The sequence below is a fragment of the Hyperolius riggenbachi genome, chromosome 4 (genome assembly GCF_040937935.1).
Source record: "Hyperolius riggenbachi isolate aHypRig1 chromosome 4, aHypRig1.pri, whole genome shotgun sequence".
NCBI classification, from domain to species: Eukaryota; Metazoa; Chordata; class Amphibia; order Anura; family Hyperoliidae; genus Hyperolius; species Hyperolius riggenbachi.
The window spans coordinates 202,976,214-203,001,714 of NC_090649.1; the positions used below are offsets into that span (position 1 = coordinate 202,976,214).

General features: G+C 43.1%; 1 protein-coding gene across 2 annotated transcripts in view; it reads right to left on the reverse strand.

The window, feature by feature from the left end:
• Positions 1 to 23,018, reverse strand: part of LOC137571710 (receptor-type tyrosine-protein phosphatase eta-like) — a 79,741-nt gene extending 56,723 nt beyond the window's left edge. The window contains exon 1 of one of the 2 annotated variants that reach the window (XM_068281260.1): positions 22,832 to 23,018. In XM_068281260.1, the coding sequence (XP_068137361.1) occupies positions 22,832 to 22,904 (73 nt within the window). In that variant the 5' untranslated portion in view covers positions 22,905 to 23,018. Of the gene's footprint in view, positions 1 to 13,958; positions 14,099 to 22,831 lie in introns of those variants that run through there. The other variant, XM_068281262.1, reaches the window with a different exon arrangement.
• Between the last annotated feature and the right edge of the window lie 2,483 nt (positions 23,019 to 25,501).

Sequence of the window (25,501 nt, forward strand, 5' to 3'; positions counted from 1 at the left end):
TAATTTCATATCATAACCTACTCTCCTACTGTACAAGAGATGACATTTCCAAGAAAATCCTAAAAGTTGTCAAGAGGGACAGTGAAGCCGTGACTGTGGACACACACAGACAGAGCAGGGACAAGGTCCTCCAGCACCCAAGGCTGAGACACCAAAGTGCGCCCCTCCATCCCTCCCATCCCAGCCGTCACACACTGATTGCTATTAGACTAAGAGGGCCACAGGGCCCACAACCTCCCCAACACCTTAATATCTAGTTATCTGGCTTGCAGTTACTGCTATGTATCCCCTTTTCTTATTTCTTTCTGCTTCATACACAATTAGGAATGACAACTGAATGAATTGTGCGCCCCCTCCTACACTGCACCCTGAGGCTGGAGCCTCTCCAGCCTATGCCTCGGCCCGGCCCTGCACACAGAGCAGTTATGAACTTTGTAGCCCAAGTTTTTAATTTCATAAAGCAAATTAGTATGTCAAAAGGGAGCAGCAAAACACTACTTGCTGCCGAATGTATTAGATAAGAATACCAACACTGACTTTTAAATCTGCTCCAAATGTCATTAAATGTACTTTTGGCCAAGGCTATGTGTTTGTTCTGATTTATTTTCTGTCTTTAAAGGGGTTATTTCGTGAAAAAAGTAGGCAGTTAAAAAATGTAACAGATGACAGGTTTTAGGCCAGTCCACCTTTTTAAGGGGGATTCTCAGGGCTTTCTTTGTTTTCAACAGCATTTCCTGAACAACAGTTGCAAAATCTAACTGACATAATAGTGTGCAAGTGATTAGGGAGGCCGTCTGGTATCTTCAACACAGTGCTGCCCATAATTATTCATACCCCTAACAAATTTTGACTTAAAGTTACTTTTTTTCATTCAGCAAGTCATTTTTGTCATTGGAAAGGATGACATAGGTGCCTCCCAAAAGATAATAAGAGAATGAGGCATTATTGTGGAAAAAGAACAACAACATTTCTCAGCTTTTATTGAAATTTGAGCAAAAAGTGTCCAGTTGAAAATTATTCATACCCTTCACAAACTGTCACAGTCTCTGGGAAAATCCAAAGTTCTATACCATTCCAAATAGTCCAAGCTGTTCTAAAGCATCCTAAGTACCCTGATTAATTGGGAAAAGCTCAACAGGTGAAAAAAGGCAGCTCTCTGCAGTTGGTTTGTGGACAGTTATGGCTAAGACAAAGGAGCTCAGTGATGCGGCTGCGCATTGTGGATGCTCAAAAGTCAGGAAAGGGCTACAAGGCCATTTCTAAATGTTTTCAAGTTCCAGTCGCTACAGTGCAAAGTATTGTTAAAAAATACAAGATGTTCCACACTGTGGAAAATCTCAGAGGACATGGTCGGAAGCCAAAACTGACACCTGTGCTGGCCATGAGGATAGTGAGAGAGGTGAAAAAGAATCCAAGGATCTCCACCAAGGCCATCCTGGTGAATCTGGGCTCTGCTGGTGGCAATGTCTCAAGGCAGGCAATCCACACTGCTGTGTTCCACAGACGCAGACCAATGAGGATGCCACTTCTCCAGATAAGGCACACAAAAACTTGCTTGGCCTTTGCAAATGCTCATCTGGACAAAGAAAAATACTTCTGTTCTTCTGTGTTATGGTCAGATGAAACAAAAATTAAAATGTTTGGTCACAATGATGTTTCCTTCGTTTGGTGTAAAAAAGGAGAAGCGTTTAATCCAAAGAACACCATCCCCACTTTCAAACATGATGGTGGGAACCTAATGCTTTGGGGTTATTTTTTCAGCCAATGGACCAGGAAACCTAATCACAGTAAACGGCTTCATGAACAATGACAACATCAGGCAGTCTGCAGAGAAACTTGGCCTTGGGCACCAGTGGACATTTCAGCATGACAATGACCCAAAACACATAGCAAAAGTGGTGAAGAAATGGTTAGCAGACAACAACATAAACATTTTGGAGTGGCCCAGTCAGAGTCCTGACTTTAATCCAATGGAGAATCTGTGGAGGGAGCTAAAGATTAGGGTGATGGCAAGAAGACCCTCCAATGTGAAAAATTTGGAGCTCTTGCTTAAGATGAATGGGCAAAAATTATCTGTGGAGACATGCACAAAGCTGGTCTGCAATTATAAGAAGTGTTTCATTGAAGACAATAAAGGCTTTTCTGTTGATTTATTGAGAAAGGCATGAATAATTTTGGACTGGACACTTTTTTCTCAAATGTAAATAAAAGCTGAAAAATGTTTTTCATCCACAATAATGCCTCTTGTAAATCGTCTGATTATCTTTTGGGAGACACATATGTAATTTCCAGTCAAAAAAATACTTGCTGGTTGAATAAAATTAACTTTAAGTCAAAATTTACCAGGGGTATAAATAATTATGGGCAGCACTGTATATCAATATATTGGTTTATATTTTACTTCACTACACAATATATAAGCTGAATGGTTTTTATAAAATATTTTCCTTATTTAATTTGAAACAGAAAATGTACAGTATTACTGACCTTTTGCCTTCCTCTCTTTAAAAAAGTTATCTCTGTTTCCTTCTTTTCTCAATCATTAAATTGATATTTTTTGTTTTTCTTTGCTACAAGCATATTTCATGTTGTGTTTATATGATCAAGAATGATTTGTGCTTTTGTGAAATAGGGCTAAATATGTTACAGGTGTTTTTATATTTTCATATCCTTCTTCTCATCCACATACGCCAGGCCTAGATGATAATGTAACATTTTAGTTTTAGAAATGGAACTATTTATTTGGACAGCTTTACAATGTGACCAAAAATTCCAGGCTATGTGGAATTGCGAAGACATAGGCCAATATGCAATTCACTTTTCTCCTGGGGATATGTTTTCATCTTCTGTTTAAAATAACTTTTCAGCATTTTAGAACCGAAAAAAAATCAAAAACTAGGTGAAAAAGGACTGTCAAAATGATTTGACTATTTTATTGCTTGCTGGTGGTTTAAAAGGCATTATATTGAAAAGTTGTGAAAATATCACCTAGAAGAAAACTCAGGAGATAAAGTCAATTGCATATGGGCTTTAGAGTCACATGTCTGGAGGGGAAGTGATACACTGTGAAGTAGAGTTGGGCCGAACCTCCGATTTTAGGTTCGCGAACCGGGTTCGCGAACTTTCGCGGAAGGTTCGGTTCGCGTTAAAGTTCGCGAACCGCAATAGACTTCAATGGGGATGCGAACTTTGAAAAAAAAAAAAAATTATGCTGGCCACAAAAGTGATGGAAAAGATGTTTCAAGGGGTCTAACACCTGGAGGGGGGCATGGCGGAGTGGGATACACGCCAAAAGTCACCGGGAAAAATCTGGATTTGACGCAAAGCAGCGTTTTAAGGCCAGAAATCACATTGAATGCTAAATGACAGGCCTAAAGTGCTTTAAAACATCTTGCATGTGTATACATCAATCAGGGAGTGTAATTAAGGTACTGCTTCACACTGACACACCAAACTCCACTGAACAGAACAGGTATGCAGTGGCGGGTTCACTGAACAGAACAGGTATGCAGTGGCGGGTTCACTGAACAGAACAGGTATGCAGTGGCGGGTCCACTGAACAGGTATACAGTGGCGGGTCCACTGAACAGAACAGGTATGCAGTGGCGGGTTCACTAAACAGGTATACAGTGGCGGGTCCACTGAACAGAACAGGTATGCAGTGGTGGGTTCACAGAACAGGTATGCAGTGGCAGGATCAATGAACAGGTATGCAGTGGCAGGATCAATGAACAGGTATGCAGTGGCAGGATCAATGAACAGGTATGCAGTGGCAGGATCAATGAACAGGTATGCAGTGGCAGGATCAATGAACAGGTATGCAGTGGCAGGATCAATGAACAGGTATGCAGTGGCAGGATCAATGAACAGGTATGCAGTGGCAGGATCAATGAACAGGTATGCAGTGGCAGGATCAATGAACAGGTATGCAGTGGCAGGATCAATGAACAGGTATGCAGCCAGGGACAAGCTAAGGCTAACTAATCTTTCCCTATGAGAGACTGCAGTAGCTCGCCCTACTCTAACTAATGCAGGCACACGAGTGGCCACGGCCGCCGCTGCCTGCCTATATAAGGGGGGGTGGGGCTCCAGGGGCTAGTGTAGCCTAATTGGCTACACTGGGCCTGCTGACTGTGATGTAGAGGGTCAAAGTTGACCCTCAGTGCATTATGGGGCGAACCGCAATGGGGCGAACTTTTCCGCAATAAAGTTCGCGTGCGGTACCCGCACGCGAACCACCTAGGTTCGCGCGAACCAGGTTCGCCGGCGAACCGTTCGGCCCAACTCTACTGTGAAGTAGTTATTTGTCCTACTCCTTGGATAATTAATTAGAAGGATGTGTGCCTATTTAATCTACAAAATGATAAGGCCACCCAAGTGGCATTCTACAGATTTCTTAATGACTGAGCTTTTACAGTAAAAGCCAGAGTTTTGGTTTGGTTTAATTTTATTAACTGTGTACTACAGAACACACCTGGCCTCAGAGAAACCATTTATGCTGTTGTTAGGAATCCACTTGAGCAGGAACCATCAGCATATAAATAATCTCTTTATTGTTCACACGGGCTAACCAGTTCGCCCCCAAGGGTTTTTATCCTAACGGACCAGAGCAATTTTCAGTTGTCAGTGCTCCTCCCTTTTATTCCCTAATAACTTTATTACTACTTATCACAAGAAAATGATCTATACCTCGTTTTTTTCGCCATCAATTAGGCTTTCTGTGGATAGTACATTTTGCTAAGAGTTTTTTTATTCTAAATGCATTTTAATGAGAAAAACAGAAAAAACACGTTTTATTTGCCCAGCTGTCCCGATTATTAAACCGTTTAAATTATGTCCCTATCATAATGTATGGCGACAGTATATTATTTTGAAATATAAGTGTTATTTTTCTGTTCTGTTTTTTTTGTTCTGGCCATAATTACAAGCCCCTATGTAATAAGTTAAAATTAATGTTCCCCCATAAAATATAGAATAAAAAAGCTGAGTCCCTAAGGCAACTATTTTTTTTTTTTAGCTGATTTTTTTTTACAAGTGTTTTTTTTTTGGGGGGGAGGGTTGGAAGTGTAATTTTATTAATGATGTGTATATACTTGAAAATGTATGTCTTTTGTAGGTGTAATATACTTTTTGGACACAAGATGGCGCTAGTGAACACTCTTTATAGGAAGTGTTCACTTTTTTTTTACACTTTATTCAATTGTTACATTTCCTGTTTTTGTGAATGGACGTAGCCGCTGTTCGCGGTCACGTCCATTCACTCCAGGCATTGCGATTGGGTAGAGGACTGTTCGGTCTTCTTCTCTTTCCACTCCTCATTGGCCTTATCAGCCTGTGAGCTGATTGGTCGGCGGCCGAAGTATACTTCAACATAGAATAACTGGTGTCTTTTGGCAGCTGGAGTGCTGTATCTTTCTGCAAACATGGGTGATATACATGGCATTCTCTGTTGTCTGTTTTATTAATTTTGTGAGTATTGTTAAGTTTATTTTTCATCAATGGTTGAAATCAACCTAATAGGAGGGACTAACTTTGTCTTGTAAAGTTCCCCATCAGGTCCTCTTATGAGGTGGCACTGTTTGATTGGGTCTTTTGAAACATTGCGCTCCGATTGGTCTGTGTTGGCTATATATTGTGTGGGGAGTGGAGTTTTAAATGTACTGCAGTTTCTTGACAACTTGACAAAGAGCATGAAGCTCGAAACAGCAGTCTGTCGTTGTAGGACTGCCTTTTATCCCATGTGTACAATAAAGAGATTATATATATGCTGACGGTGCCTGCTCAAGTGGATTCCTACAAGTGTCAGCCCCAGTGGTGTGGAGAGCTGTGAGCTGAGGCACGTTGTCCAATCTTCCTTTGGATGGGTGCTGCTCTAAACTCAGAAAGAGTCTTTATGCTGTTGTTATTATTATTGATTTATAAAGCGGCAACATATTCCGTGGTGCTGTACAAAGTTGTTATAACCTCCTTACTGAGGACCGTGGATTTAAGATACCAGGAGGCAGAATTGCGGTTGTTACCTTGCCGACCCCATGCAAAGGCAGCCTGAGTTCCACTGCCTTGAGCATTTATATGCCCGCAATTTAAACTCTTACCTGCATCCAGCAGGTCCTGAGGGGTCTCTCCTCTTACCCCTAGAGGACCACAGTTTAGAATCATTTCTTTTTTCTGTTTTTTGTCTTGTAAACCTAGGTGTGGCTTATGGTCCAAAAAATACAGTAAGTATTTCACTGGTATCCTGCATATTGTGTTGGGGACATTGTGGGCCAGATTCAATTGCAGGTGTTAATAAATTCACTTTAGGTAAGCAGACAATCCCTCTGCATTGCACACATTTTACCTAAGAATTCAATTGATAAATTAATGTTTGGGGTGCCCATATAAAAATGTATTCCCACAGCATATTAAAAAAAATCAGCTGAAGTGTAAGGAAGCTACTTTATGTCATATTGTGCATGATTTCTATTACTTTTGACATTCCTTCTTTAATATCACAAATCACTTATCACTCTACTGTTGAAATTACCCAGGCTATCAAAAAAAGTTTAAAGGGACAAGGAAGCAAAAAAACCTTATGATGTAATGAATTGTATGTGTAGTACAGATAATTCATAGAACATTAATAGCAAAGAAAAGTGTCTCATATTTTTATTTTCAGTTATGTAGCTCTTTTATAACATTGCATCATTTTCTAATAATAATAGTTTACAAACTATACTCTAATTTTCATTAGCTCTGCAGGAAAACCTTAAACAAACAAGAAACAGCGAGAAACAGGTTGAGATAAGTGCTTCAGAAAACAGCACTGTAGCAGACCAAGCTTGGTCGGAGAGCTCAGAGAAGCCCTTTTGCATAGATAACGCCTGAAGTTTCTTTACTCTCCCAGTACTGGAAAAAATATGAGACTAATATCTGTTATAGTAATGTTCTATTTCTTAGCTGTATTACACATACAAATCATTATATCATAAGTTTATTTTCACTTCAGATTCCCTTTAAGAAGCAGCGTGGAATCCAGAAAGACAACTTTTGCCTGCATTGCCATTGTTATGGATGATGTTATGGATCAGGTGTTTTACGTAAACTTCTTGTTTCATGGGAAATAATACTTTCCTAGCACTCCACACTGTCACATTGCTCAAAACTAAGGAGCCCTGAGAGGCTACTTACAAAAAAAAAAAGAAAGAAAGGAAGAAAGAAAAGAAACAATAAAACAAACTTCTCTTAAACCCGTAGGTTGAGAAGGTAAAAATTTGCAAAGCAGACACAGAGACCACTTAAAGAGACACTGAAGCGAAAAAAAAATGATGATATTATGATTTGCATGTGTAGTACAGCTAAGAAATAAAACATTAAGATCAGATATATCAGTCTAATTGTTTCCAGTACAGGAAGAGTTAATAAACTCTAGTTGTTATCTCTATGCAAAAAATCCATTAATCTTTACGACTTTCAAAGTCGTGGAGAGGGCTGTTTTCTGACTTTTATTATCTCAACTGTAAGTGAACTAATTACTTTTTCTCTGCCAGAGGAGAGGTCATTAGTTCACAGACTGCTCTGAAAGAATCATTTTGAATGCTGAGTGTTGTGTAATCTGCACATATTAGAGAATGATGCAATGTTAGAAAAAACACTATATACCTGAAAATAAAAATATGAGAATATTTTCTTTGCTGCTTATCTTCTAGTAATTATTCATAGTACACAACCAATTCGCTATATCATATATTTTTTTTCGCTTCAGTGTCTCTTTAAGTATGCCATAATATTTTATAGTGCAATGTATTGCAGCTGACTGACACCTTTGACTACATACACATTGACTAAATTCATGTGCATGTGTTTTATTGTTTCCGTAAGATAAAACCTGTTTTGCCAGCTATGTCAGTAAAGTCCTATCTCATGTGGAATCAGAAAACACAACCTGTGGTAGTTGAAAGAAATACAAATGAAAACCATTTCCGTGCTGACTTTGGCAAACGTTCATCTGTACCCTCCATTCAATTACATAAAGTAATATAAAATTACTAGATACAGTTATGAAAAACCAGATTCACTGTAAAATAAAGCTAAACACACTGCACTGTCTATGAAAACATTATAGAAATTGGCACCAGGATCGGCACCACACCAGTAGGTATTATAAGCTCTTATACTTTATTAGATCATAAAATGACAGGCAACGACAGCCCGCTGTTTTGGCCTATATGGCCTTTCTCAAGTTGCCAAGCAAGTCAAATACATTTGCTTGGCAACTTAAAAAAGGCCTTATAGGCCGAAACAGCAGGCTGTCGTTGACTGTCATTTTATGATCTAATAAAGTATAAGAGCTTATAATACCTACTGGTGTGGTGATGATCTTTTGTGGGATTTCTTGATTGTGACCCCTTGGTTCAGGGCTGAGGATCTTGGTTAGCACACATCTGAAACTTGAGGCCTTTTGTGGGTGTTCCCGTATCCTCGTTTACAACACTATGAAAACATTAAATAAATATGTACTGTATAAAAATAAATATATATATAAAAAAAATCAGTAATACTGACTGAATGTATGTGATCCAGACACTTAGTAGGGAAGCAGAACATTTGGTTTCCCATTAGCGGCAAACAGACACAGAACATTTATGTTGCGCTTTTCTCCTGGCGGACTCAAAGCGCCAGAGCTGCAGCCACAATGACAAGCTCTATACGCAGTAGCAGTGTTAGGGAGTCTTGCCCAAGGTCTCCTACTGAATAGGTGCTGGTTTACTGAACAGACAGAGCTGAGATTCGAACCCTGGTCTCCTGTGTCAGAGGCAGAACCCTTAACCACTTATCCACTTGGGCGCTACCATAGGCACAGATAATGGCTACGCTGTGAAACTTGGGCGCCCATGATGCCTGATAAATAGCGGGCAGCCCAGGAAAAAATATGATAAAATACAGCTACAAATACCCATTTATCAGGTGACACAAATTATTGTTTTTGCAGCTGTTTTTGCATTGGTTAAGGTTAGGCGTGCAGTTGGTGGTTAAGGTTAGGCATCAGGGTAATGGTTAATGTCAGCCGTGAAAGGAGAGGTTAAGGTTAGCTGTGGGAGAATGGTTAAGGTTAGCCAAGGCAAGGGAAAGGTTAACATTACACATGGGTAATGGGTGGTTAAAGTTACCTGTGTGTGTGTGTGTGTGTGGGGGGGGGGCTTTAAGGTTAGATATGGTAGAGGGAGGAATATGTTTGAGAATAGGGTTGGACTTTGCTGTAGTAAATTATCAGTAAATATTACAGATATTTTACTACTGAAAAATACCACTCTACGATAGAAAAATATTGGTAAAACACCAATATTCTTCTATCAGCTATTCCCAGGCACCCACATTTCAGAACGCCTCTATTTTATCATGCACGTCCTTAGTAGTGATATATAGCGAATAATCACCATGCTTCAAAAGACTTATCCAAACTTAAAGGACACCCGAGGCAAAAATAAACGAATGAAATAAACAATTGTATCCATCTTCCTTCTCCTAAAAATGACTTTTTTAAGATATTCCACAGTTCTATTTTATGTTTAAATCTACTTTTTAAGTTTTAACTGTTTTATTGTTCTTGCTCAATGACACATTCATTGAAGTATGCCAGAGCTAAAATCTATGAACTATTGAACCTTTTTATCTCCCTGCTCTCAGAAGCCATTTTTTGCTAGGAAAGTGTTTTATAGTTGTAATTTCTTATCAGTGAGGGTCACACTGTAGTCACTTCCTGTCTGAGTCAGGACTGAGTCAGCCACTTACATACCTGATATTTACTGTAACTCTTTCAGGCAGAGAAAGAAAAAAAGGAACACAGCATAGTTATTTGTGTGCTAGGCACTGTACATACTCATGTCTATCTCATCATGTCACATGTCACTTCGGGTATCCTTTGACAGTTAGTCAGCAGTAGCTTACCTTATCCCAAATGGACCTGTACAATAATGTTCTAAATTAACATATTACCTATTTATAATGATGCTTGTTGGACATTTGCCTGTAGTTTTTTTTTATATTTGTGGCTGAAAAAAAGGTTAAAAACTATGTTGTACATGTCTTTTGATAAAGTTTATCTATTTTGGACAAGAAGCTATTATAGGCTGGCATGCTTTATTTTACTTGCAAAGAAGAAAAACTATGTTTAAGCTATATATTTCTGCCACAGACAGTCCCCTACTCACAAATGACTTGAATAGGTGGGAATATGGGAAACAGGGAAACTGAGAGCCCACTATAGTCAGGGCCGGATTTGTATTCTTTACTACCCAAGGCCGCAGCAGTCCCCACTTCAGTATAAATCGCAAGATGACCCCTCCCCCACCTCCAGTATAGGTAGCCAGAGGATCCTTCCCCCTCCCTCCAGTATAGGTAGCTTGTTGACCCTTCCCTCCAGTATAGGTTGCCAGATGACCCTCCCCCCTTCCCTCCAGTATAGGTATCATGTTTACCCCTTCCTTTTAGTATAAGAAGCCAGATGACCCTAAACTCCCCTTCAGTATAGATAGCTTGATGACCCCCTCCTTCTAGTATAGGTAGCCATGTAACCCTTACCTTCCCCCTAGTATAGCCTGCTGCCCACCTGCCCGTGATCCTGTGGTGCCCTAGGCCATGTCCTATGTGACCTTGGCTTAAATCTGCCCCTGACAATAGTTTAGTATGCATGGTTTGTTATAACACACAATAATAATAGCGGCTGTTGAAGTAATACTCACAAAGCTGGGTTACCACTCAGGCAACCGCTGAATAAGCAGGTGGGCAAATTAAAGCCGTCCCCACTCGGGTTAAAATGTTGCTCTCTGCAGTAGCAAGAAAGGGGATACCTGCTCCACCAGGGGTGGACACAAGTAAGATTAAAAATTGGAAACGCCAAAGGCGCCAAATATTATTAAAAATGCTAAAATCAGTTTAAAATTGGGTAGTAGTGGTGGACTTAATTCCCAACAGATGACACAAAAGTTCTTTTGTGGAAATAAAAATCACTTTATTGGAATTTACTCTCCTTATTTGTGAAGGGTTTCGTGGGTCAAGCCCGCTTCCTCAGGCAATATTGGAGTAACTGTAACAAACTGTCTCCAAGTCTGGGCACCTCTTTTGAGTTAACAACATTTCATGTATAAAAACAAAGTTGTCTTCATGTACAAAATATACAGTACTGTTTTTGTTAATACAAATTTTGTTGTGACATGTTATAGTATTTTATAAACTATTGTAAGAAGTTTAAAGAGTACCCGAACTCAGGTACAAAATTAGATACTTACCTAAATAGAGGGAAGCCTCAGGATCCTATTGAGGCTTCCCTCGCTTCTCTGATGTCCCCCATCGCTGAGGGTGCCCCCCCCCCCAAAAAAAATAGTGACAAGGCATTGTCGCTAATCACATTGGGGCCGTGCAGCTTGTCTTCCTGTACTGTGGCAGCAAAGTAACCGTGCAAGCCCCCCGCACATGCACAGTAAGCTGAAGCCGCAGGCTCCATGCTACTGCACATGTGCTGGCGAGCTTGTGCAGCTACCATGCGGCCACGATACAGGAAGACTAAGCTGCATGGCCCCGATGTTGAGGGGGGCTGTGCTCAGCAACGGGGGGCTTCAGACCAGCGAGGGAAGCCTCGATAGGATCCTGAGGCTTCCCTCTCTTCAGAGTAAGGTCTGATTTTGAAACCGAGCTTTGGCTCAGGTGTACTTTAAAGAAACAAACACTAGAGGTCCAAAGACCAGCTCTATAGGTGCAGTAATAAAAGAAAAATACTCTTTATTATAGAAAAGTCATATGACTAAAAACAGAGGGGTGTGTGCGTCAGCAGGGCTGCTCATCAGGATTCCGGATATCCGAGTAACCCGGATATCTAAACTTTTTTCAGCTATCCGACCGGATTCGGATTCCAGATACCTGGGCCAAAATCCGGATAGCTATCTGCGGATATTTGGGCACATACCGCGGATATCCGTGGATATTGCGGGTATCCGGATCTGAAATACTGTAACTAAGGAGATGACGTCCTGGAGACAATCAGAGGGCTCCCAGCAGAAGCCCTAGCAACCAACCACAGAGGGGAACCCTGGCCAGCCCCACCTGACCTCATTGAGCCAATCAGAGGGCTACCAGCCTAAACCCTGGCACCCAATCACAGAAAGGAACACTGGCCAGCCCCCCTGTATAATAAGGAGGGCTGCCATGATGAGACATATCGTCTTGCTGAATGCTCACTGAGAGACATGCTCCAGTGCTGGTGGCCTAGCAAGGGCTGTACACAGTTACAAACCTAAAGCTGTTCAGTGATTAACCCCTAGTGCTGCTTGGATACAACTTTTCACTATCTGGATCTAATTCAGATCTGGATACCTCTCTATCCGATCCGGGTCGGATATCCAAGTTTAAAATTTTCCAATCCGGATCCGAATCAGATATCCGACCTCAGTATCCGGTCGGATTCAGATATCCGGATAGAAGACCGGAAGTGACCTGAAAAATGGCAAAAAACCTGTTCGGAGGTCTCTCTCTCTCTCTCTCTCTGATTTTTGCCATTGAAGGTGATTTTGGCTTTTGCTCGGATATCTGAACTAACTATCCATCCGGATTTCGGATTTCAGATGGGAAAAAATATCCGAATTGCTATTCCAAGTTCGGATAGTGGAAAAAGTTCGGATTATCTGGGTAGTTTGGATATCCGGAATCCGGATGAGCACCACTGCAAACTATCACTACACTTTTGTTAAATCGTTAATTAGCTTGATTGATGTCATAGTGTGACATAGTGTGTGCTCCAGTGCTGCTAGCCTAGCAAGGGCTGTACACAGTGATAAACCGAAAGCTGTTCAGTGATCAACCCCTTCACTATCACTACACTATTGTTTAATCGTTAATTAGCTTGATGTCATTTGTGTGACAGTCAGAGTGTGTGCTGCAGGCAGCTGCTATGTGTCTGTGTGTGTGCTGTGCACAGACAAGGCCAGCTGCTGCCTGATGGCCAGCTATTAGCCTTAGGTATAGGCTAAGTTAGGGATTAGGGGATAGGATTACTGTGTTATTGTGTAGTTAGTACTGTAGTACTGCAGTCAGTGCTAGTAGTTGTAAGAGTAGTAGTACTACTGTGTTAGCTTTCTGCAGAACTGCTGTGCTGTGAGCAGTGCCAGTGTGAAAGTTAGTGTGCACTAGTGTCTTCTCCTCTGCTGTCTGACTGTCACTCGCCACTTGCCACATGTCCCTTGCCAAGTGTCACATGGCACTTGCCACATGTCACTTGCCACGTGTCACTTGCCACGTCTCACATGGCACTTGCCACGTGTCACGGGTATATCTGGGTATCCGGATTTTGAAAAGGGGTATCCGAGCAGCACTGTGCGTCAGCACCTGCCTCTGGTGGTTACACGTGCATGTCTGGGTGAGTATATACTCAAAAAGCGCTGTAACAGGACTACTTGGGTGTCTTTGCTGATCCCCCTCCACTCACAAGAGTGGGGTGTAGCTAGCTCAAGAAGGTCCAATAAGACTGTGTCAATACGTGGGAAAGTTGGTAATGTGTGCGCGCATATCCCCCAATTGCTATAGCAGTAACGCACTGAGTTCAGACAGTCACCTCTCAAACATGCACGTAAAACATGGAGGGGAAGGAGAGAGCTCTATATATACACAACAGATGGTGCTATATATATATATATATATATATATATATATATATATATATATATATATATATATATATGTATATATACAGTGCTACTAGAGTATTGACCGTTTTCACCCAGATGGCTTCTTCAGAACGTGACAGAGTGCACAGTGCTATTTACAACATAAATACAACCCACCACCCCTGTACATTTGGACAGAGTGTCCCCCTGCAACCCTCAAGATAGCCCAAGTCAGAGCTAGCACACGCTGGGAAAGCATGGTTTAAATGAGGAAGTTAATTTCCATATGTCCCCCCCTCAGGGAGTGGTTACGCCACAGATTACCTTTTACATATACATGTTGCAGGTACCCCCATCTGGCTCGTGATTTCCATCATGTGGGATCCAGCATGCCCCGTCACTGTGTATAGACATAGACATAGAGCGGCGTTCCTGTCATTTATCAGACTGGTATATCCCCATAAGAGTGACATCACATCCTTTGATCTCACTTCCTGTTGGGGGAAATGTCACCATGGTAACATGCGCCGTTATTAATAAGTATTGGGCTGATTGCCGCTGCATGATCGTGCCCACCAGGCAGCGAGATAAATGAGGTATATTGTACTTTAACCACTCGAGGACCTAGGGCTTTCTACCCCTTAAGGACCGGCCACTTTTTTTCCATTCAGACCACTGCAGCTTTCACGGTTTATTGCTCGCTCATACAACCTACCACCTAAATGAATTTTGGCTCCTTTTCTTGTCACTAATAAAGCTTTCTTTTGGTGCTATTTAATTGCTCCTGCGATTTTTACTTTTTATTATATTCAGCAAAAAAGACATGAATTTTGGCAAAAAAATGATTTTTTTAACTTTCTGTGCTGACAGTTTTCAAATAAAGTAAAATTTCTGTATACATGCAGCGCGAAAAATGTGGACAAACATGTTTTTGATTAAAAAAAACCCATTCAGCGTATATTTATTGGTTTGGGTAAAAGTTATAGCGTTTACAAACTATGGTGCAAAAAGTGAATTTTCCCATTTTCAAGCATCTCTGACTTTTCTGACCCCCTGTCATGTTTCATGAGGGGCTAGAATTCCAGGATAGTATAAATACCCCCCAAATTACCCCATTTTGGAAAGAAGACATCCCAAAGTATTCACTGAGAGGCATAGTGAGTTCATAGAAGATATTAATTTTTGTCACAAGTAAGCGGAAAATGACACTTTGTGACACGAAAAAAAAAAAAAAAAAAAGTTTCCATTTCTTCTAACTTGCACCAAAAAAAAAATGAAATCTGCCACGGACTCACCATGCCCCTCTCTGAATACCTTGAAGGGTCTACTTTCCAAAATGGGGTCATTTGTGGGGTGTGTTTACTGTCCTGACATTTTGGGGGGTGCTAAATTGTAAGCACCCCTGTAAAGCCTAAAGGTGCTCATTGGACTTTGGACCCCTTAGCGCAGTTAGGCTGCAAAAAAGTGCCACATATGTGGTATTGCCGTACTCAGGAGAAGTAGTATAATGTGTTTTGGATGTATTTTTACACATACCCATGCTGGGTGGGAGAAATATCTCTGTAAATGACAATTTGTTAATTTTTTTTACACACAATTGTCCATTTACAGAGTTATTTCTCCCACCCAGCATGGGTATGTGTAAAAATACACCCCAAAACACATTGTACTACTTCTCCTGAGTACGGCGATACCACATGTGTGGCACTTTTTTGCACCCTAACTGCGCTAAAGGGCCCAAAGTCCAATGAGCACCTTTAGGCTTTCACAGGTCATTTTGCGGAATTTGATTTCCAGACTACTCCTCACGGTTTAGGGCCCCTAAAATGCCAGGGCAGTATAGGAACCCCACAAATGACCCCATTTTAGAAAGAAGACACCCCAAGGTATTCCGTTAGGAGTATGGTGAGTTCATAGAAGATTTTATTTTTTGTCACAAGTTAGCGGAAAATGACACTTTGTGAAAAAAACAATACAAATCAATTTTCCGCTAACTTTTGACAAAAAATAAAATCTTCTATGAACTCACCATACTCCTAACGGAATACCTTGGGGTGTCTTCTTTCTAAAATGGGGTCATTTGTGGGGTTCCTATACTGCCCTGGCATTTTAGGGGCCCTAAACCGTGAGGAGGAGTCTGGAAATCAAATTCCGCAAAATGACCTGTGAAATCCTAAAGGTACTCATTGGACTTTGGGCCCTTTAGCGCAGTTAGGGTGCAAAAAAGTGCCACACATGTGGTATCGCCGTACTCGGGAGAAGTAGTACAATGTGTTTTGGGGTGTATTTTTACACATACCCATGCTGGGTGGGAGAAATATCTCTGTAAATGGACAATTGTGTGTAAAAAAATCAAAAGATTGTCATTTGCAGAGGTATTTCTCCCACCCAGCATGGGTATGTGTAAAAATACACCCCAAAACACATTGTACTACTTCTCCCGAGTACGGCAATACCACATGTGTGGCACTTTTTTGCACCCTAACTGCGCTAAAGGGCCCAAAGTCCAATGAGCACCTTTAGGCTTTCACAGGTCATTTTGCGGAATTTGATTTCCAGACTACTCCTCACGGTTTAGGGCCCCTAAAATGCCAGGGCAGTATAGGAACCCCACAAATGACCCCATTTTAGAAAGAAGACACCCCAAGGTATTCCGTTAGGAGTATGGTGAGTTCATAGAAGATTTTATTTTTTGTCACAAGTTAGCGGAAAATGACACTTTGTGAAAAAAACAATACAAATCAATTTTCCGCTAACTTTTGACAAAAAATAAAATCTTCTATGAACTCACCATACTCCTAACGGAATACCTTGGGGTGTCTTCTTTCTAAAATGGGATCATTTGTGGGGTTCCTATACTGCCCTGGCATTTTAGGGGCCCTAAACCGTGAGGAGGAGTCTGGAAATCAAATTCCGCAAAATGACCTGTGAAATCCTAAAGGTACTCATTGGACTTTGGGCCCTTTAGCGCAGTTAGGGTGCAAAAAAGTGCCACACATGTGGTATCGCCGTACTCGGGAGAAGTAGTACAATGTGTTTTGGGGTGTATTTTTACACATACCCATGCTGGGTGGGAGAAATAACTCTGTAAATGGACAATTGTGTGTAAAAAAATCAAAAGATTGTCATTTACAGAGGTATTTCTCCCACCCAGCATGGGTATGTGTAAAAATACACCCCAAAACACATTGTACTACTTCTCCCGAGTACGGCGATACCACATGTGTGGCACCTTTTTGCACCCTAACTGCGCTAAGGGGTCCAGAGTCCAATGAGTACCTTTAGGCTTTACAGGGGTGCTCAAAATTTAGCACCCCGCCCACTTGCCAGGACAGTTAACAAACCCCACAAATGACTCCATTTTGTAAAGAATACACAACAAGGTATTCCATGAGGGGAATGGTGAGGTCATTGAAAATTTTATTTTTTGTCACAAGTTAACGGAAAATGACACTTTGTTAAAAAAAAATAAAAAAAAAAATTCTGCTAACTTGTGACAAAAACTAAAATCTTTTATGAACTCACCGTGCACCTCACATAATACTTTAGGGTGTCCTCTTTCCAAAATGGGGTCATTTGTGGAGTCTGTCCTGGCATTTTAGGGTCTCTGCAATCATTACATGTATGGCCAGTATTAGGAGTTTCTGCTATACTCCTTATATTGGGTATACAAGTAATGCACTCTGGGCTGAAAGGAAAAATGAACGGCAAACATACCTTGCTCCACATCAATGGCAGATCTTCCTCCACATCAATGGCAGTGATAACCTCAGGAGAGAGACACCCCGTGCCACCCTGCACTCAGGGTGAGCCACCAACTTATGTGACTGGGCCTCAGAACTTTAGTATACAGCATTATGCCTGTAGGATACAGCAATATGCCTGCCAATAGAGATGACTCTGTGTGGCATTAAAGCATCATCATAGGCCCAAATCACATATAAACCGGGGGTGTCCACACTCAAGGGAAATTCAAACATGCCGTCTTATATCGCCAACCCAGGACAGATCAGCAATATCAAGCATGGAAACCGATCCTTCTTCCCATTTTTATGCTTACCCGTTTGGTCTTCAAGCTTACCTCTCCTCTCCCTGCGACAATGTGCGAAAGACCACTGAGTGTGTGCCAACTCCTGTGTCTGGAGTTCCCTAGGTTCTAATAGTGTACCTGCTCGTGGTACCTCTCAAAACACGGCCCTACGCATAGACCAGGCTGGTCAGGACAGCGGGGACAATAATAAACGGTGTCACTCCTTGTTCCAGCCCTGCTGCAGACACGGCAACGTTTTCTTCGGATGCGTTGACCTGGGGCACACGGAAGCTGATAGGCGTAATGCCTTCCATGCAGTCGGCTAGTTGCATCTGGGGGGGGGGGGGGCTGGCACCTCCTGGATACAGGATGTCCATAATGATCTCTTCCTGAAATTGGAGGAAAGATCCAGTTCTCCCAGCCTTACTGTAGAGAACAAAGCTGTTGTAAACTGCCAATTGAATCAGATAAAAAGACACTTTCTTATACCAGCGTCTTGTTTTCCGGGTAACTAAATAGGGCGCTAACCTCTGGTCATTGAAGTCCACCCCTCCCATGTTGACATTATATTCGTGGACGACAAGGGGCTTTTCAATGACCGCAGTTGCCCGTTGAATTTGGACTGTCGTGTCTGTGTGAATGGTGGACAGAAAGTAAACGTCGCTCTTGTCCCTCCATTTCACCGCGAGCAGGTCTTCAGTACGCAAGGCGACCCTCTGCCCCCGTAAAAGTCTGGTGGTAACGAGCCGTTGGGGGAAGCCCTGGCGACTAGGCCGCGCAGTGCCACAGCATCGGATTCCTTCTAACTTTAAGTGCTGAAAGAGGGCCACACTTGTGTAATAATTGTCCACAAAAAGATGGTACCCCTTCTGGAACAAGGGTGACACCAAGTCCCACACAACCTTTCCACTGCTCCCCAGGTAGTCAGGGCATCCGACCGGCTCCAATTTTGAGTCTTTTCCCTCATAGACCCTAAAACGACATGTATAGCCTGTGGCCCTTTCACAGAGCTTATACAGTTTCACCCCATACCGGGCGCGCTTGCTTGGGATGTACTGTTTGATGCCAAGGCGCCCGGTAAAGCGTAAGAGGGACTCGTCTACGCAGATGTTCTGTTCAGGGATATAAGCATCTGCAAATGTTGATGACAGGTGGTCTATGAGGGGCCGAATTTTGTGGAGCCGGTCATAAGCAGGGTGGCCCTTTTCATGACAGGTTTTGTCGTCGTTGAAGTGCAGGAAGCGCAGGATGGACTCAAATCGTGTCCTGGACATGGCAGCAGGGTACAAGGGAACATGATTTACTGGGTTCGTAGACCAATACGACCGCAGTACATTCTGTTTCATTAGTCCCAAGTGAAGGATAAGGGCCAAAAAGATTTTAATGTCGGAAACTTGGACTGGTTTCCACCCGAAAGGCTGGGCATACATGCTCTCCGGGTGCTCGGTGATGAATTGTGTGGCTTTACGGTTGGTCTCAACCACAATTAAGTCCAAGAGAACCTGGGTGATGAACAGCTGCAAAAAGTCTAGGGCCGTTCCTAGATGAGCTGTCGCCACCTGGACTCCAGACTGGGCAGTGAAAGGGGGCACTACGGGTGCGGCGGAATCAGGGGATTGCCAATCTGGTTGTGCCAGCACCTCTGGGAGTCTATGGGTACTACGGGCCCGTCTTCTTGTTGGTGGCTGCGACGGGGGTACTACTGCACTTGCCACCGTACCAGTTTCAACTTCCATGCTGACGCTCACCACTTCGTCAGGGTCTACGGAAGCACTGGCACTAAGTCCAGGAGATGCTGCGCTGCTGGTGCCTGCCTCACCAAGAAAACTATCAACAGCGCTAGCACCACCCTGCTGCCCTTGAGGCGGATCCTGCGCCACCTGCGGTCTAACGACTTGGGGTCTGGTACGCCTGGCTCTAGCCGGGACCATAGCCTCGTCATCAGTATCGGTCAGGGAACCACTGCTTTCTACAGGTTCAAAATTGGACCCGGAAGATTCGACGGATGATTCTTCCCAAAAGAACTCATCCGACTGGTCCATGTACCTGTATACCTCGTCATCGGAAAGCCCCCTTCTTGCCATTTTGGATTGCTAAATTTATGGGGTTTTCCTCCGAGACTACCCAGAAAAAAAGAGCACCTACCTAGCAAAAAGGGAGTATTTGAGAGGTATTGGGGTTGGTGGGAAGTGGGGTCTCAGAGGCAATCAAACAATCACGGGACAATCAAATCCAATTACAGCACAATCGACTCCAATCACAGCACAAGCAGATCTGATGCACTCGGAAGGTGATGGGGGGAGGGTGGGATTGGGTGTGGCGGGAAGTGGGGTCTCAGGCAATCAAACAATCACGGGGCAATCGAAGTCGATCACGGGACAATCAAATACAATTACAGCACAATCGACTCCAATCACAGCACAAGCAAATCTGATGCACTCGGAAGGTGGTGGTTGGAGGTGGTGGTGGTGGGGGGGGGGGGGGGTTGGGTGTGGTGGGGGGGAGGGTGGGGTTGGGTGTGGCGGGAAGTGGGGTCTCAGGCAATCAAACAATCACGGGGCAATCGAAGCCGATCACGGGACAATCAAATACAATTACACCACAATTGAATACAAGCGCAGCACAATCGAATACAAGCGCAGCACAGTCAAATACAATGCACTTGGACGGTGATTAGGGGGGGGGGGGTCTGAGGGCGATTTGAGGGGATGGGGGGTTGATCAGGAGCCTGCACGGGGCAGACTGAGTCCTGATCTGATGAGAGGCAGACACAGGGGGTTACTGATCAAAGATCAGTTAGTGATTGCTGGGGAGGACAGATGTAAACAAACAGCAGGGGATGTAATCAGAAGGGGGGTACGAGGGCAATCGAGGGCCTGGGCAGGTGATCGGTTACCCCCGCGGGGCAGTTAGGGTCTGCTCTGATGGGTGGGGGTGCTGAGGGCTGATGGACAGGTGATAGACAGGTGATCAGAGGGGGATCAGAGGGGGATCAGAGGGTAATGTAGCTGTATACAAATGTATACAGTATACAGGGGGGTAGTCTGGGATGGGGTGTGGGGGTGATCTAAAGGTAGGGAGGGGGGATCAGGGGTGACTAGGAGGCAGTTAGGGACCTAAACTAAGGGGCAGCGTCGCTAGTTAGTGGCAGGTGGGGGGGTGGGGGTTTTGCAGGGGTGCAAGGGTGCTGGGCAGGGGTCTGCTGGGGTGATCAGGGGGGGTATGAGGCCTGGGGTGGGTGATCAGGGAGGCTGTGGGCAAAATCAAGCTGCGTGCAGTGTCACTTACAAAGTGCTTCCTCCTCGCTGGTGGTCTCTGGAACAATGAGACCACGAGGCGAGGAGGAAGCACGTATAAGGCACTTTGTTTACCTAACAAAGTGCCTTATACTCCCTGATTGGTGGATCCTGCGGATTCCTCCGCTCGCCGGCTCTGCTAAGTGGCCGGCGAGCGGAGACAAAATGCCCGTGCTTCGATCCCGGGCGGAGGATCGCGTCACGGATGACGCGATCGCTCCGCCCATGCCCTTAAATGGACTGCCGCCTCTGTGGGTGAGGCCGTCCTGCAGGGCTCCACTTCCCCGCCGCCCCTGTGTAGTGGGCGGTCAGGAAGTGGTTAAAGAAAACCTGAACTGTAAATTAAAAGTCAAAATAATCATACACAGGTCATACATACTTCCCGTGTAGTCTACTCCTCAATCTCTTTCTCCTGTCCCGCGTCCTGTTTGTCCTCTGTGATCAAAGGAATTCTCCGTCCTCCATTTTGAAAATGGCCATTACTCCATAACAGTTTTCTGGTCAGCACACTGTTAAACTGTAATATCGCCTACATGAGCCATAGGGAAACATGGACATTACCTGGTACGTCAGTTGTCCTCTCAGCTATAACTGACAACAACTGGTATATAACTGACAGCAACTGATATCTTTCAGTTCTGACAAAATGTTGTCAGAACTGGAAGGGATCACTGTTAGAAGAAAATGGTGAGCTTCTGGGAGGAACTGATGGCAAGGTAACTATGTAATGTTCATTTGAAGTTACCTCATATGTTTATTTTAAATAATGTTTCTCAGTTCAGGTTCCATTTAAGGGTGGTCACACACAATACAATTTATACTTCATTTATATTTATTTTGAACTTGAGAATTACAATCAAAGTATCACACGTCTTTGATAAAAGGGGAAATTCAATCAGATTTCTCACTCAGATTAAAAAAACAAACAAACAAAATGCTTTAATGCTTCTGCACCAGCAGTTGATTTATACATTTCAATAAAATGAAATCTTTTATTGTATTGTGTGTGACCAGGCAGGCTACCTTAAAGAGAACCCAAGGTGTGGTTCTGACAATGCTATTCACATACAGAGGCTGGGTCTGCTTATATTGCCCAGCCCCTGTTGCTATCCAGATCCCTCTAAGTTCTCCCAGCACTCTGCTATCCCCCATAAATCACAGCCACGCTGTGCGGGCTGTGTTTACATCTGTACTGTCAGTCTGCGTGCTCCCCCCGCCTCCTGCATCGCTCCGGTCCCCGCCCGCGTCCCTTCCCTCCATTCAGCGGGGAGGGAAGGGACGCGGGCAGGGACAGGAGCAATGGAGGAGGCAGGGGAGCACACAGACTGACAGTACAGAGGTAAACACAGCCCGCTGTGACACACTGTGTGTCGGCAGCACGGCTGTGATTTATGGGGGATAGCAGAGCGCAGGGCAAACTTAAGGGGGATCTGGATAGCAACAGAGGCTGGGCAATATAAGAAGACCCAGCCTCTGTATGTGGATAGCATTGTCAGAACCCCACCTCGGGTTCTCTTTAACCCTCATTAAAAGCACCTTGAAAACTAGCAAAAAACATTGTTTATGCTATGTGTCCAGATCCAGAATAGTACAAAAGTAAACCATGTATCCACATTTCACTATGTATAACATATGACTCAACATAGAAACAACTTCTCAGAAAGGAATATGTCTTTAAGTAGTGGACCGCATGTATACTGCAATTCTTGTTTTTTACTGTGTCAACATTTTACCATTTACAAATTTTCAAAAAATAACTTTTTGTGGCCATTTTGTGCAAAGCTCTAGAAAATGAAAAATATAATCTACAGATCAGTAATTTATCTTTCATGGATCAAAATCAGAATGTAACCGTATACAAATAGTCTTACCTTCAAGTTCTATTAGTGCTCCAGGAGTCCAAAACCAGCAGGGAAGAAAAACCTTAATGAAGAATTGAGTCATTATGCTAATCTAGTAGATGAGCAGTTGCATATTTTACTCTGCTGAAATAATGTTTTCTTCGGTGTCCCATATTATTATAGCTGGGCATTTTCCCGGCTGTTGTCTCTGGCACTGAGAAACATGCACACTACTTGCTGCTTTCAGGTGATCTCACCTGAAAGAAAAAAAGAAAAAGATCCACCTCTAGCCACTCCCGCAACTCTCATGAAAAATGTAGCTATGCAGCAATGTACTGTTAATCATCTGTCAAAGAAAGAACTATACAGTTCCGTACACACAGTTGTAAACATGTTTTTAGTGGAATGTACTTTCTGATTTTTACTTTCTTTTACCTTGTGTTCAGACAGAATACATACAGGGCCAGTTTAACCACTTTACCCCCGCACGTACGTATTTCTCCGCCCCTTTTTCCATCCTTTAACAACCAGGGACGGAGAAATACGTACTTTCCGCGTTCCCGACGCTGTCCGCGCTCCCGCTCGTAAACACGCCGCCCGCCGCTAGTAAACACGCCGCCGCCCACTCGCCCAGAGATCAATGAACGGGAAAATCCATTCCCGTTCGTTGATCTAAGCCCCGCAATGATCCGCTGCTCTCCTATGGGCAGCGCGATCATTGTGAGAAAAAACTCACGTGTCCAGCCTCATTATACTTCCTCCAAGCTTCCGGAAGGAAGCTTGGAGGTCGCATTAAAACAAAAAGTTACTGTGGCCATCTTGTGGCCAAATAGTAAACTACACCCTACACATTTTTCACATACAAATAAATGACTTTTACACATAAAATTAACTCATTACCTCCCACACTCCCCTTTTTTTTTTTGTAATTAAAAAAAAATTAAAAAATTTACAATTAAAAAAATACATAAATAGTTACCTTAGGGACTGAACTTTTTAAATATTTATGTCAAGAGGGTATAACACTGTTACTTTATAAACTATGGGCTTGTAATTAGGGATGGACGCAAAAATGAAAAAAATGCACCTTTATTTCCAAATAAAATATTGGCGCCAAACATTGTGATAGGGACATAATTTAAATGGTTTTATAACCGGGACAAAAGGGCAAATACATTTCATGGGTTTTAATTACAGTAGCATGCATTATTTAAAAACTATAATGGCCGAAAACTGAAAAATAATTATTTTTTTCCCCACATTTTCCTATTTTCCCATTAAAACACATTTAGAAAAAAATAATTCTTGGCATAATGTCACACCTAAAGAAAGCCTAATTGGTGGCGGAAAAAACAAGATATAGTTCATTTCATTGCGATAAGTAATGATAAAGTTATAGACGAATGAATGGAAGGAGCGCTGAAAGGTGAAAATTGCTCTGGTGCTCAGGGGGTAAAACCCCTCAGTGGTGAAGTGGTTAAGGGGCCCGGGGGCCCTGGGGCAAACGTAAACGGGGGCCCCCTAACCCCCATCCCCATGGCCATTACCTAGAGTGACCAGATTTTTGTAGGCTCAACCTGGGATGGGGGGAATGGGGGGGGGGACGGGTGGCTGCGGCGAAAAATAGGGGGTGCGGCGCCGCGCCGAAAAATGTGGTGTCTGCAGCGCGTGTGAAAAATGGGCGTGGCCATGACATTCTATGGGCGGAGCTAATGTAATGATGCAACAGCGGGGCATAAGAAAGCAGTGTTTACGCCGTGATGTGGTCAAACGTGGATTCACATCATAGGTGTGCAGAAACTGTGTGATGCTATTTAATAGTATGCCTTAATAGTATGCCATAACCCCAAAGCAGCAAACACAGCCAACTGATGCGTGATTTGGTGTTGATCTTGGATATGTTACAATAAAGGATTCATTTAAGGACACGAGCGGACCCTCTCTTTCTGCTACTGATCTCTGGATTTGGCCTTCCTGGTTCCAGCACTGTCCTAGTCTGAGTGAGCGGTGTTTGGTGCTCTTTCTGTTGTACAGCCAACTATGACCATTAAATAATAAATGCAGCAACAGTTACCCCAGACACCACAAAATAAACGCAATAGGCAACATTTCAGCACAAAATAAACGCATTGCGGGCAACATTTCAGCACAAAATAAACGCATTGCGGGCAACATGTCAGCATAAAATAAACGCAATGGGGGCAAACCTGTCAGTACAAAATAAACGCAATGGGGGCAAACATGTCAGTACAAAATAAACGCACTGCGGGCAAACATGTCAGTACAAAATAAACGCACTGCGGGCAAACATGTCAGTACAAGATAAACGCACTGCGGGCAAACATGTCAGTACAAGATAAACGCACTGCGGGCAAACATGTCAGTACAAGATAAATGCACTGCGGGCAAACATGTCAGTACAAGATAAATGCACTGCGGGCAAACATGTCAGTACAAAATGAACACAATTTGGGCAAACATGTCCGTACAAAATAAACGCACGACGGGCAACATGTCAATACAAAATGAACGCACGACGGGCAAGCATGTCAGTACAAGATAAACGCACTGCGGGCAAACATGTCAGTACAAGATAAACGCACTGCGGGCAAACATGTCAGTACAAGATAAACGCAATGCGGGCAAACATGTCAGTACAAGATAAACGCAATGCGGGCAAACATGTCAGTACAAAATGAA